Genomic DNA, 15409 nt, shown 5'->3' with positions numbered 1-15409 from the left:
AACTAGGGTTTTCCTCCTTACACACGGTCACTTTGTGGAAAGCACAAATACGGGGCTACATTAAAGTTGGAAATAGACTTCAGTGACAACCACGGAGTTAGGAAGTAATGGTTTTGAACTTCTTAATGATATGTTCCACGTGTTGGATTTCACCCTTTCAGGCTTCATGTATTTCCTGTGAATGAGGCACATTCTTACAGATGTACTTTCAGTGAATTTTCAAAATAGTTGAAATTAGTAAGCTGTAAGAGCAGCCATGCCTGATTCACACTTCCTTGTTAGTAGTTACTCCTTCTGGTACGGTTGTGTCTACAAGCTGCAAACATAATACCCCAGGGCAGTGAGTTCTCCACACTCACATCCAAAGAACAGAAAATTCCTAAGAGTTTTCAGTTGAGGTAGGAAACATAGATACAGTGTTACCCTGCTTTATAGGTAGAGAATTTAAGGAGAGGTAGTAACATTTTCCAGGTGGATCTCACTAGCTTCAAAATTACATGCAAGACTGAGTCTTCTGGAAAGCCAAAACTTTTAAGAAGTGATGATTTGATCTTTTCTAGATAGGCAATTTATTTGGGCTCATTTTATTCTGAAAGTTCATTCAGCCTATAAAATCTTGATGTTTGCTTCATACAGCAGCCACCTTTCAAGTGATAACTCACCTTTAGATCATCCAGAAGCAATTCATTATGTTAAGTGAGCAAATTTTTTTAATTGCTCTTCCTATGATTCTAGGATATATACACTTCCGGCACCATACGGAAACTGATAAGGCATGTTAATTCAGACAACACAGTTGCAGCTGAGACAGATTTAAAAACTTGCTTAGCAGTATATTCCTATATACATTATCTCACATCTAGGCATTCAGTGCCAAATGCAAGCACTTAGAAAGTTTTTTCCAATTTTTTTGTATTCAGAGAAATAAAATACTTTCGAGTGAATTATCATGACTGTTAGCAGGCAAACATCCAGGTATTAGCATACATCGGTTATCAACTGGACACTGGAGCTTTCATTTACAACAAAGATTTGTTTAGTTTGTAGGGGATAGTGTCCCCAGATTACATGCTGATTCATGGTGTCTTCTGCTTCATTTAACATAGGCATTTCTGACCATTTGGTTTTTGTCATGTTTTAGTTTCTTCTTATTATCTTTGTCTGAACCAGAAATTCAACTTTTGCTTGAGGTAAGAGGATTACTAAAGCTCCTTAGAAATTTTGGGGGAAATTTGCCATCTGCTCTGCCTGAAAACAAAAAATCCTCATATAGTCTCAATCAATCAGAACTGCCCCTGTATGAGCCAGATTCTGCTGCCCTTTCCTGTGAATATTCCCAGCAAATTCAGTGGCACTCCCCTGTTCCTAGGTGCAAAGTAATATCTAACAGGAGCAATGCTACCAGATTTCAGTCCCAAGGTGTAATTACACGACAGAGCTGAGCCAATGTCAAAGAAGAAGTCCCACTCCTCACCCCTGAAGACTGCAAGGACCTGCAAATGGACCTGCAATGGTCCTCTGCACGCACTGACCTGGTGCTCTCCTGACCATGTGGGGAGTCAAGTCAGCCAGCTGATCCAGTGGAAGCATAATCCCACAGAAACCCTTGCAGAGTTAGTGAATTTAACCCCAAAAAGCAACAACAGCAAAAAACCACCCACATTAATTCTGTGTTTCTACAAAAGTTGGTTACTTTTTGGACTGTTCCTACACTCCAAAACCACCATTTAGCATATTTGTAAACCTTTGTCATGGTCACAATTTCACAGATTAAAAAGTATTTTAAAAATCAATCCTTTCAATCAAATTTCCAGCTTGACAATGGGTTTGGGTGCTACTCGGGATTCCCTCCAACTCCTCTGTTGCCTGCTTGAAGTGTGTTGCCCTCATCTGGGTACAGTCTTCATACCGAGGACTCAACAGTCCCAAACACAATCCTGCAATTGGCTCATTCCCATTCCATCCTACACTCCATGTTCACGTTAGAAAGGGCCCAGAAAGGCACGGTCTCTGTAGCAGCACTTTGTTGTCTCATACTTATCACTGTAAACACCAGTCTATCTGCAGCACAGATCAAGCACTCCCCATTTGAGATCTCTTTCTAAAGAGCAACACATTGTTCCTTACTAAATTGCATTTTATTTCATTCAAACTCTCTACCCAGTCAAGAGTGTGTTTTGTCTTCTAGCTCCCACTCCTTGTTTCCACTTCTTGCCAAGCTGGTACCATACCAGCCTTAATAAGCATTCTCTCTGGATCATCTTTGATGGCACTAATGAAAAACTGGATAGAACAAGACTCCTCTGAGAGCCTAGAACATAGTTTAAATAGGTCTGTATTGCATTCCATACTGGTGTGACTAGTTTGCTTTTTTAAAAGGAATATCCTTTGCTACACAGCAGTTTTTAATGCAAACATGTCCTTAGCCACGATGCTGGAAAGAAAGGATTCAGGTACTTAACTCATTCTTCAGCTTTAGGGAGCACAAAATAATTAGATTGTATTTCTTAGCACTATGTGGACATAGTAATCACAGAGATCATAATTTTTTTAATTGATTTGATAGCATTTAGCTTACCTCACATGCTCTGGTGTATGTCTTGTTCTGCAAATTAATAAAATGCAGGATTAGCATAAATATAATCACAGAGTGTTTCAAACAGATAGTATCAATTAATTAGAAGTTTCTTACAGTGAAAGTACACTACAAAACCTTATCACTGTCAGATAATGAAAGAAGGTGTCCTGGTTTAACCAGGATAGGGTTAAGTTTCCCCAGCAGTGGGGGGGAGCTCTAGCCGGGTTATTCAGATACCATGTCGACGTCACATCCTGGCAGGTCACATTTTCCTGGCGCGGGAGCGCGGTGCACTCGTGGTTTTGTACATCGTGCTTCCCACTGCTGTATTTGGTAGCTATTTTGCTCTGTTCATTGCTATCACTATTACTGTTATTGTTATTGTTGTTGTTTGTTGTGTTGCTATTGCACTGTTGTATTAAACCTTTCCTTATTTCAGTCTTGGGGCTTGGTATTTCACTCCCTTTGTGGGGGAGGGGCAGCGGCCGCGTGGTCTCAGACCCCAGCAGGGGCTAAACCACCACAGAAGGAAAACCCACACTTGAAAAAACAGAAAGTCAACATTAAAATGATGCCAAGGATGAAAGAGCTTCAGGTGTTTGAGAGGTCCAGGAAAAAGAGCAATTTAAAAACTGTCTTGGCAGTTGTCCCAGACCAATGTTAATTCTCATTCATCTGGTTTAGTAAAAGCAAGAAATCAATCTAGTAAAGACCATGTGCTTCATTTACATCTGCATGCAACTCTGAGACAGGCCCCAGTAGAGTAAAATATTGAAAAGAACTAGTTATTTCTCGCTGCCTGAAAATCTGGGTGAATAGTTGAGCTTAATGAACTGTAAAATGTCCCCACATTTTGACAAACACAGTGAAAACTTTTGATATTACAGATAACTCCCACAGCAAGAATTATTAACTTCCCAAAAGAGAATTTATAAATGTACTAAAAGAAAATATGGACATTATGTCTTTTCATAAAAATACTGCTCTGGTTAGGTTTTCCATATGATGGACTGGAGACAAGTGCTATAGAGCCAAGGCTAAAGCAATACTCACACATTTCAGCGGGCAATTGATTTGCACCGTTGCATTCCAGAAATTACATCCTCGTGCACACTGCAAAGACAGACAGTGGCTTTACAAAATACTTTGAAAGCACATTTTTAAAGAGAGGGGATACTCCAGTGCTAACAGTGAGGTCAGTAGTTCAATTTCCAGCTACTGTAAAACATTCTGCATGACCAAATCACTTAGCTCCTTTGTATTCTACTTCCTTAGCAATAAAATAGGCAGTTACAGCACTTAAACTCTGAAACAAAAATATTAAATATACCAAAGATTATAGGTACTCGGATACTACAGTAATGGAGTTGTTGTATAGTGCCCTTCTCAACGTAAAATCAAATATAGAGCAGAACTAAAAATAAATCATTCTTAGAGATTGGTTTGTGCAAAACAGTAGATGTTCGACTACCTGTTCAGCTCTGGTAAAGACCTTGACATCCTCGCATGTACTGAGAGCACTAAAAGGACTGCAGGACACCTGAGCAGACTGTGATTGTCCCCTGGGGAGAGTGCTCAGCTTTACACAGGCCTTGGGAAAGGGCTGATGCACAGCTCCAGGGGCAGAAGAAGCCCTGGCTAAGACAGACCACATTCAACTTTGCTCTGGGAATGAGTCACCCAGACAGCCATGATGTGTGTGGCCAGTGCTCCCTCTCTCCCAGCTTTATTTTACCACTTGTTCTCTGTGGGTAAGTAACAGATATGCGGTATGCAGCACAGCCAAGCACCATGGAAAGCCGTTCAACACAAGCTCCCCAGTCTCCAACAGGCAAAGCCTCAGCTTTAAATCCATGAGTTTTCAAAGGTCTAATAAATATGTGGTTTGGATTTGATGTTGGACCTTGTTTATTCTGTCCCATCCACTTCTTAAAGGTCATGTACATTTTTCTTTTTAAAGGGAACAACTTTGGAAGCAGGAGACTCTGATATCAAGCATTGCAAAGCCTCATGAAAAAAAATAGTAAGACTTGATAACACTAAGCAAAGATACACAGTAACCCAAATAGGCGAGTCAACCTTGCTATGTATTGTCATGACAACACAGCCTTTTACAGTCCCAGCACCATAAATGACCCAGCCTCACTACATACCAGGCGCTGAAAAGCTGCTTCCCACTAGTCTCTGTGGAAAATATTGATGACTGAATTCTCCACTGCTCTTCAAAGAATATATATAACCGCCAGCTTGAATTGCATTTGAAACCCAACTAGCAGAACATCAGTTAAAGACCTCACAACAATGCTGCTATGGAAAGCTCATGTTAAGCTAAAGAGCCCCCCAAGGTAGACACAACCATTTGAAGTCCTACAGAACTCTAAATTTTCAACAACTCTTATTTTAAGTTTTCTCCCTCAAATCACCGAGAAAAAATAAGCTACTTAAATGTTTGAAGGTAGCTCAGTAAAACAGTCTTAATGATTTGCATTTTGGAGGGAACACTAGTTTTGACTCATTTTCTCAAAAATGAATGATTATGAACTTTGTAGATCACAAATGTGAACGTGACTCACAGCAGAGATCCACACCCTTGACACATTACCTTTAAACAAAAAAGGTACTTGTGTCTTTAATAATTTGGGCCAAATCTAAGCACACAATCTACTGACTTATGCCAGACAGGCAACTGTGCACATTTCCATGAAGTTTTGACAATATGGTCATTGTACCTATTTTATTCAAAGAGTAGTAACATAAAATGCCAGTAATTAACAAAGTAAACTCTTACTCACTGCTCCAATGATGTCACTAACATTGCAAAGGTTAGTAATTCCAAGTTCTCCTTCCTATAAGAGAAATACATACCTTTTACAAAAAGTCAAAATGCTTCCCCAAAATTCTTTGATTGAAATATATAAAAGCATTGGTTTCTTGTAAAACAAATTTTCTTTGACTAATGTTTCCTCGCTTGAAGAAATTTATTGTTGACACACGAGTAGCTTCTCACTTGAGACAAATTTCAGAGTACCATCAAACAAAGACATTGGCAGAATCAGTTGGTGTTGATTAAATTATCTGAGGTAGGAATTTGGCTCTCATCTGATTCTGGTTCACTGAATCAATAACAAATGCTTCATAAATATGTTGGGCATAAATAACAAAGCCAAGTGCCTTTGACCTCTTGGGAGCAGGAAGAATTCCTTCAAGATAAATGCCTTTTGTCTGGCCTCCTTTTGAAGGGATTTTATGCAGCCATATGGTGACCGCCCTTCCTCTCCTGCCAAAAGTGCTCTCGAGCTAAGGTGCCTGCTTTTCCACATCATTCAAAGTGTGCAAAACCAGTCACCACCTGTGAAGTGCAAATGATTTGAGGATGTATCTAACAACCTTGGAGAAGCTGAATGTTAGATCTTACGTTTGTCCTGCAAACAGGTAAGAGCACCCTTAATAAAACAACTCTCAGGAAGAAATTTTCAGCAAACTGGGCACACCATGACAATAGTGAGAATCAAAGGTGTCACAAAGCAAATGTGAATACAATAAGTAGACTGAAGGTGAAAAATAGGATTTACAGCTCACAGACTCCAAGATTGTATTTTTCTCATCTGAATCCCTTACACAACATGTTCACTGAACATGAATGCGATTTTCCTGTCTTTCAAAGCTGAGAGGAAGAACAACTTATTTCTTATTCTGAATTAATTTAAGCTTAAATCAAAGGATCCCCATTAAAGTTATCATTGCATGATAGGCTTCCATCAGGGAAGGCAATTAACTCTTTCACTGGTGCAAGAGTTAGAAATAGTTTTAAAGAAACCATTAGACAAATGTATGAAATAAAATGGAGCAGGTGATAGTCCTCTGCAATAGGTTTCCACAGTTAGCCTCAAGGCACAAAATGTCCTTTATACAGAGCAAAGGTACATGGTCTTCTAAACAACATTAGCATTTCAGGCAAATAGAAACAAGGAGGTGACTCCTGAAAGCCTGATGCAGAATCATTGTTTGGATTTGAGAGGTTTTGCTTATCTTTGTTGTGCATCAGTAGAAGGAAAAATAATAAATTCCACTTGACTACTCAAAGGAACACTAAGAAAGCATAAGGTTAAGGATCCAACCACTTACTTTAATACTTAAAGAAATATCCACAATTTAAAGCATACATGACTCAAAAAAGAAGCTGAAACTAGTTCCGGATAATTGTGCAAGTCACAGATTTCCAGACAATTTCTTGTGAATTTAGTTTTCCTAGGTTTACATAAGAAAAGTCATAGACGAGACAGAAACTGATAATTGAATAAACTGAAAGAACAAAGGTTTTTCTCCTCCACCCTCCAGGGTCTTTAGCATTTATAGTAATTTCAGGAGCTGTTGGAACATAAGTATATAAAGAAAGTATAAAATGAAAACCCATGCAATCTGGTTAATGAGATTTCTTCCTTACCAGGTTTCACAAATTCAAATGTTAAACATTAGTTCTCAAACTCTGCTTTTACTCAGATAACATTCTTCAAAATAATTTTGAAAAAGCTCATCTGTAACAGAAAACTCTTACAGTGCTAACAACCTTCTATGTTTCAAAAGATTAAGTACAGTTTTTCAAAACTTACCAGATTACTTGTACATAAGTTTTGACAATTTTTTGAGAAAGTACAGTACACTGCAGAAATCCATACACAGTAAAAAGCAGCTAGTCTGTTTAGCGGAAGATCCCACAGGCAAGTGTTCCTCATAACTTAGACAATTTCATCTGTCAGTCTGGTTCTTTCCTTGACTTGGCCATACAAACTCCTTTTAGTTTAGATGACGGAGATGTGACTGTGAAACTTCTGCATTTCAGTTGATTCAATATTTTTTTAAATCCTTGTTTACACTCCAACAACTTTTCAGCTTCCTGGAGTACTTGTCTTGAAATTGCACAACATCTATTTCATAGTTTCTTATTAAACCACTGAAACAAAAGAGCTGACCAATGAAAGTCAGCGTATCTCCTTACATAAATATCATTAACGTAAAGAGGAAACTAAATGCAATGCTTCTAATCAGGTGCTCCAAGCAACACAGAAACAGGGAAAGAGGAGAGAAAACTGGCCTAATCTTCATTTCTACTATTTCTAAATATTTTCAAGTAGATACAACTAAGAAAATTTGTTTGTGATGATGAATAACCTTGTTAGAACACTACAGTTCATATCAGTCAGTACAAAAATGTTAATTAATTCTCTATTTTAATGACTGTTTCCAAATGTTCCATTTCCACACCAAAATACCACTCAAAACAGACCCTTGTCTGCCTTCTGATGCAACATAGACACAGCTAACCAGAGCCAATCTGCTAGGGGGTCTCTACATAAGTGGGCACAATTGTACTGTTAAGTTTGCACCCGTATCATGAAAGAAAAATGGAGCTGACAGATAAATTGTGTATCTGGTTTAAAGAGACGTGAAGAGTCCTACATAAAGTTGGAGACACATTAAAGAGGTTAGTGGGAATTCAAGCTTAAGATACATCCAGCTCCCAGTCTGTGGCTTATCTCTATTGTACTGGCAGAGCTATCCAGAGAGTCATTTTGTGAACTGCAGTAGGAAATAGATCTAGCTTACATATATATATGTATATATAAACAAATGCTATGTCATTTTGGGGCATATGTATTATGCATTATAAAGAAAATGTGTTATTTTGTAAATAACATAGCATTTTGATCATCAGTTTAAGCTGACACATCCTGTCATTGCTGCTCAAAGAAGGGACCCACTTTTCCATCACACCTTCCCAAGCCCCACTCACTTGTCCAGCAAACATTCCTGCAGTCATGGGATAAATCAGGCTGACAATCTGGTTAACTCTAACCCAGCAACAACTGAAGTGAATTGGTTAACATTAACCTGATGCTGTTGTCTCTGATTCAGGCTGCAGCACAGTCCCATGTGCTGTTGTGCCCATGCACACTAGGTGAAAGTAGTTAAAAGCACCAAGACAGGAGGAAGGGATAAGCCAGGCTGGAGACAGCCGATGGGGTATTGCCAAGCACATGGCTGAAAGGTGGTTAGAGAAAGGAAGGGCTTTGTGGAGCAGGCTCCTTCTTTTTCTTCCACTTGTCCTGGGAAGTATTTTGGGGTTTCAGCCTCTCAGCCTCCTCACCACTACTCAAGGGAACTCTGAGAGAAGCCTAAGACTCATCTAAGGTGAGCTTAGCTTTCAGCTAAGGGCTTTCAGCTGCACAGGTGAGGGGGAATTACCACCCCATTGGCTTGTCACTTCTCCACTCCAGAAGGATGCTGCCCCTGCTCCAGCCCACAAGCAAAGCTGCTCAAGAGGGAACTCCTTAGCTCCAGCCAAAATAAGCCAGTTTAGTCTGACTGCTTAAATAGTAGCTCTTTGCTAATCCATCTCATCTTGGCTAAAGAAACTTCATCAGAGCTCACATGAGCAGCAAAACTGAAGACAAAGCTGGTGACAGGCTGTAATTTCTTCCTGAGGTAGAACACTTTGTGCTTTGAATAGATCTTTAGGAGATTTAGGACCCTCAGGGTTTGGTCTTGAGGACTAGTAGGTCTATACCACCCATACCCTAGCAGGTGCATGGAATAACCCACATCTACACTTTAAAAAAAATCACTCATACTCCAAGAGAGGATAGTTACGACTGAAATACCTGTGGGGAATGGCTCCTAGCATTTACTATATTTCAAATTGTTCCTGGATGTTATTTGGGCTAGTACTGATGTGGACCAAAACCAGCCAGGGACAACTCTAGCAGTTTAACAGTTGATCTATGTGGTCACTCAGGATTAAGAATGCTAACTGGCATGGATTTAAATTACTAGCTTAGATGTAGTCCAGGTAAACAAATATGTCTAAGTTCAAGCTTTTAAAAAGATTATTTTAATTGCATTTAATTATTCAACACTTTTTTGTTTTGGTTTGGGTTTTTTTTAGGAACTAACTGATTGTTAGGATGTCTTGGGTCTTGGTTAGGGGATGTATCGGGAGAAGCAGTAGGAGGGGAGAAGGAGGGATCAAGTTAAGAATCTGGTGAGGAATGTAATCAAGGTGCATCTGAAAGGCTGAAGAAGAAGTTGGAAGCCATATAAAAATGTTGGCATTTGGCTCTTAGGGCAAGGAAATTTGGTTAACATCAAATACATGTAACCAACCTTTTTTTAATAACTGGAAATATTTGCTATTACTGGTGCTGATAATTCTTCAAAGTGAGCATTTGCACACTCATATATGTGTAGTACATGCATACCTTGTACAAACGGGCTCTAACCATTAGTGCAATGTAGAGAGTTAATAATAACATGTTCAAACGAACAACTCATTTTATGATCCAGAAATTTTTCTTAGACTTACTTCCAACACTGTATTCCACCAGGTGTCACTGTAACATCCCATAAACCAGGACCTTCAACGAAAAAAAAAAACCAACACTGAAATCTCCTTTCGTATTTATGTTCCTTCTAAACACATTGGCCGAACAAACACTAGCAGTCATCTGAGTCTCTGGATTTTTCACCTGAACTTCAGGAATTCTTCAGGAAGAGAATATTTTGTGGAGTTTAGAAACCAAGCTTTAAAGGGAGGGTTTGTAAAATCTGTAAATGATGGAGAATCGAGTATTATTTTTAAGTGCATCTCTTCCATAAAACTGTATCCTGTCACAGAACAAGGGATCCGAATTCTGTGAGATATCATTAATAAACCTTGTCCTTTACGTTATAGTTCTACTAGCAGAACATCATTTCCTTCATCCCAAAGACCAACACAGAGAGAGGATCTGCAAGGGAAAAGACTGTGAATGAGTAGAAAAATAGCAGTGTAGTGAGTAACAGAGAAAAACAAACTCTATTATATTTTCCTACCTGAACAGCAGTATATTTCAGAGCACCTCACAAACTATGGATTCATCTTGCAAACTCCTTTGAGAGCAATAGAAATATATACAGACAAATGATCAGCCCTGATAGTAATGCATATGGGCTATCATATCCTGAGGAGAAAAAATGCACATTATTACTGCCAGCAAAGCAAGCAACTAATATTCTCTTTATACTTGAAATTATCATGATCTGTAAAGACAAATCTTTCCTGTATGTGAACATGCATATGATTGTGCATAGGTACAGATGAATGGTATAATATGAGAAGACTAATGATCTAAGTAAGACTCAGAGCTTTAGGGCTCCACTGCACTTACAGCAGAAGACTGAAATTGTCGGCTCAAGGCAGGTTGGCAGCCTCCTCTACCATACACCCCAGTGCACAGACAGAAGGTGCTACCCCTACAGCCAGAGAGATAGGCTGGGAAGCATCTCCTGGGCTGCCAAAGGTTGCAGCTCAACACATTAACATAAACTGATGCCAACTTCAAGTTATTTTAATACTCCAGAGCAAAAGCTCTCAAATTTCAGGGCAGCTCCCAGCTGACCCAGTCCAGGAGCCATGCCATCATCCCTGCCCCAGTGGCAGCAACCTCCATCAAAAAGGTAGGCCAAGCAGTTCAAGGCAATACCCACTCCAGCAATTTTATTTTAATCTGCTCCCGCGTGCGAGTCAGGGACATAAAATCTCATCAAATGAAACATTTGACCATGTGCCGCCATTTAAACACATCTGCATGCAGTTTCACAAAACCACAGCACACAGCAGCAACTGTAAGGACTGCAAAAACAGAAAAGGGGATGGCTGAGGGGGACATCTAGAGCCCCCAGATATCTGTGTCTAATCTGGACCGCTTGGGTCCAGTTACATAGCACTAAAAATTCCTTGAAGTTAGATCACATTCATGAGTCCTATCTTGATGGGAGGGGAAGTTGGGAGAGGTGAGAGAGACTGTCAATCCTACAACCAGACTACAGGGCAGAGCAATGAAAAGGAAAATCTCAGCTTTTACTTATCAGTTTCTAACCCCTTTGTCTTGTGCGGGTAGCTTTGAAAAGATATGCTGATGTGAAGCACTCACTAGTGGTGATGAATTTTCACTCTTTTCCAAAGATCACAGATTATTCTCATTTTCCCTCCAACCAATGGGCCCTCATTATCTTTTGAATTTCTCAGTAAAGCAAGTGAACAAGGACCCTAAGGGCAAAAAGCTTCCCTCCACTGCCCATGCCCCCCTCCCTTTTTATTTACTAGTGCAACTGCTAGGACAGCTGTTTGTCTGGCAATAGCAGCCAGTCAGTCAGGGAGCGCTTTGCACAAACAGAGTGAAGATCATACAAGAGAAACCCCCTGGAGTCTGGCTCAAGATTTATATCTATCTCTGAAGATTAGAGAAGTGGGGTTAGGGAGGGGGGAGAAGCAGACTGTTAAACTGGATCAAATTGGAAAGACAGTCATGCATGAGGTACTTAGCTAAACCAGTCAGGAGACAGGGATTTGTGTCTATTGATCTGCAGTAATGATGACTGAAGAAATGTCTCATTAAATGATGTACAATGATGGATTTCAGACTAGGCAAATTTGAGCTTGTGGAGATTAACAATAGCAAGAGATGTGAAAGCTAGGCCAGGATAGAAAATATAAGGAATGATAAAGGGTAACATGGATCTATAAATATGCTGCTAAAAAATTCAAATCTAAAAAAAAAAAAAAAAGTATCAGGGCTTACTAAACTATGTTTGCGTAATCTTCCTATATGACGTCAGGGGAGAAAGAAAGCTAGCACAAAGTGACAATAAAAACCTTGCTGTTTAGCAGATAAAGCTTGCACTGCTTTTTGTATTGCTTTAATACAAATCGCTTCCAGTACTTAAAGGGGATCTACAGGAAAGACAGGGAAGAAACCTTGATCAGGGAGTGTAAGGATAGGATGAGGGGTAACGGTCTTAAACTGAAAGAGAGTGGATTTAGATCAGATATAAGGAGGAAATTCTTTACTGTGAGGGTGGTGAGACACTGGAACAGATTGCTCATAGAAGTTGTGGCTGTCCCCTCCCTGAAAGTGTTCAAGGCCAGGTTGGACGGGGCTTTGAGCAGCCTGGTCTAGTGGAAGGTGTCCCTGCCCATGGCAGGGGGGTTGGAACTAGGTGATCTTTAAGGTCCCTTTCAACCCAAACCGTTCTATGATTCTATGATTAAAGAGGATATGTTGGCAAGGTATTTGCAAAGTTCTTTAGTGATCTGTTCAACTGTATTATCTATTAGGTGTCTTCTGATTGTTACTAACAAAATGTGCCATCTGAAATTTGAAGAAAACTAGATTTTGAATACAAAAGTAGCAGACAGGGCAACAGTGTAGGTGTAAAATGGCCTGATGCAGCATATCTGAAGAGGACTGCATGGAAAAGATGTGCAAAGGTTTTTAGAGAGGAACAGAAGGAAAGAAGATTGCATACTGCAGAGGGAGTGACTTGTTGCTCTGAGCATGTACATCAGTGTATAAGAAGATATAAAGCCAAGCTTAGGAGAAAAAGACAAAAGGAGCAGAAGCAGTATTGTAGATTACATGATCTTTGTAGAGATCTTCAGAACAGTCAGATGCTCAGCCTGCATAAACATCTCCCATAAAAGGCTTTACCTCTAACACCTCCTGGTTTCCATGGTACTCCAAAATACCTGAACATTTCATGTCCCAGTAGTTTCATAAAAATAAATTGCTCATCCAGAAATCCAGAAGAGAGCCCATCTGCATGGAGTTTCTGACAGTCAGAGAAGCAACAGTGCCCACTATGCAGACAGGAAATAGCAGGGGCTGGATTTGACCATTTCAACCACTGTGAAAGTGTGTTGCTGGAGTGCTGTTTGGATGCACGGCTCACTAACCTTTTGGTAAATATCTAGTTTCAGCCCCTATCCCCAAAAGTTCCCATCCTCTTCTACTTGACTGAGCAGGGCCCCTGGGTACAGGCACTGTCACTGGTCCACAGGAACAAGTAGTTCCCTTTCTCCACACAAGCAAGAGCAAAGCTGCTCATAGTAGAAAAAAAAATTTAAACAAGTTGTCTAAAACGTTTTTGAGCCTCCAACAGACAAACACGGGCTTGTTGCAAACAGCTGGAGATACATCTGATCCCTTCTTGTTTGAGGGACAGGGAAACATCCCTTGGGAAGACCATGGTTAGCTGGGAGTACCGACATGAGAAATCCTAGGGATGGTAACCCACCACATCATTTCCACCTGTGTTAACAGGTGAAAAGATAAATGCTGTGGGAATGACAACATTTCATCTCAACTCACTAATGTGTGCCACAAGCAGCCCAGTCGACTCTTCAGATTTTATCCTCTAAGGATTTCAAACCCCCCTAGAATACCAACAGCTGGCATGATTTAACATGTGGCCTTTCCTCACCCAGCTGGGCAGAGGGGAAGGACTGAGCATGCCTCCACTGTCCCCAAATTTGGATCAACCCTGATGAGAGGTGACCAGTGCTGAGCCCCGCAACCATACACCTGCTCCCCAGCTCTGGGGAACATGGGGCTTGGTCCTGTTGCCTTAACACAGGTCACTGGTGACACCTGCGCTGTTTTAGGGTATTCCAGAGCTTCACCCAGGGCTGGCAGTGTCTGGGCACCATGGCCGGGGTCTCCCCGGGCAGGGCCCGGCAGGCAGGGCCTGTCCCACCCCCAGACAGGAGCAGGGCAGCCAGGGGCACCATCAGGCACCTCCCTGGGGACAGGGATAGGCTGAGGCCAGGCTGGGATGAGGGAGCTGGAGACCAGCCCTGCTGTAGCATTGCTGGGGCAGAGGCTGATGGTCCCAGGGGACTGACATGGGGTCCTGGACCATGGGCAGGTGGGGGAGCCCTGGGGGGCCAGGCAGGGACAGCCAGGCCAAGGGTGCCCTCAGGGCCCAGCCCGGCAGGTGTCACCCCAGAGCAATGAGACCTCTGCCCTTCTGGACCAGCAGCTGAGAGCCAGAGGGATCATCCAAGCATCTCAAAAGGCAGGAGGTGCCTCTGTTTAGGCCATTGAACTGAGCCTGACATCTCCATTAACTGCAATAGCAGTCACTTGAATGTAGATGTATTGATTTTAAATTAATTATAATGCTTTAAAACAGTCTGAGTATTATTTGCCCCCAGCCATGTGCGCTGCCCCTCATGCTGGCACTGACGTGCTGTCAGACCCACAGAAAAGCATTTGTTTGGGTGCTGAACAAGCTTTTTCTTGTCTTTTGCTGAGGAAATTTCCTTCCAGCTGAGGGAAATTTCCTTCCTGAGGAAGTTTCCTTCACTGAGAAGTCAGGCAGATGCCTGAGCAAGGAGGGGGTGGCACACAGAACACTAACATACACCTGAACACTAACAGTGAACGTACACATCAAGTCTGAGAGAATTTATCATTCTGTGATTCAGCAGCTCTGACGTTCTCCCCCACTTTCTACACTCTCTATGTTTTGAGACCTGAGTTTCCCCTGCTCTGCCCTAGCAGTGTAGTCATTCCCCCTTGCACCAGCTCTGGTGTTTTTTTGATTCTTTACTGAGCTAATTCAGGTCACTGACACAGCAGAAAGCCGTTCACCTTGTTGTCAAGAAAATATTCTGCTAGCTCAGCAAGTTGAATTGGCTCAACACATCAGGTGAGCAGCAGGAAGAGGGGAAGTAAGGCCTAGAAAGAGACCCTTTGACCCAGCTGGTTTGAACCTTCACTCTAACAGCTGCTATTGTTAACTAAATTTAGGTCTGAGGATACATCATTGTCCCTTAATAGAGCGAAGCCTGGGGAGTAGGGTCTGCTGCTCATGATGTGTTTGAATGTGATGTTGCACAACAGAGCAGTGACCTCTCTCTCTGCATTATGATAATACAAATAATAAGAGTTGGCCTTTAATTGTGAGCACATCTGGAGTCCCAGAAGATTTGCAAAACAATGACATGCTTAA

General features: G+C 41.2%; 1 protein-coding gene across 1 annotated transcript in view; it reads right to left on the bottom strand.

Moving 5' to 3' along the window:
• The window catches only part of ROS1 (ROS proto-oncogene 1, receptor tyrosine kinase), a 77314-nt gene extending 69890 nt beyond the window's left edge, over positions 1-7424 (bottom strand). Inside the window, exons 1-4 of the mRNA XM_074819270.1 lie at positions 7189-7424; positions 5371-5424; positions 3632-3691; positions 2579-2605 (exon numbers count right to left, since the gene is read on the bottom strand). Coding sequence (XP_074675371.1) covers positions 2579-2605; positions 3632-3691; positions 5371-5424; positions 7189-7311 — 264 coding nt within the window. The 5' untranslated portion in view covers positions 7312-7424. The remainder of the gene's footprint in view (positions 1-2578; positions 2606-3631; positions 3692-5370; positions 5425-7188) is intronic.
• Between the last annotated feature and the right edge of the window lie 7985 nt (positions 7425-15409).

This window comes from Strix aluco, chromosome 3 (genome assembly GCF_031877795.1).
Source record: "Strix aluco isolate bStrAlu1 chromosome 3, bStrAlu1.hap1, whole genome shotgun sequence".
In the NCBI taxonomy this organism is placed as follows: domain Eukaryota; kingdom Metazoa; phylum Chordata; class Aves; order Strigiformes; family Strigidae; genus Strix; species Strix aluco.
This window is presented reverse-complemented; position numbering and strand designations above follow the sequence as displayed.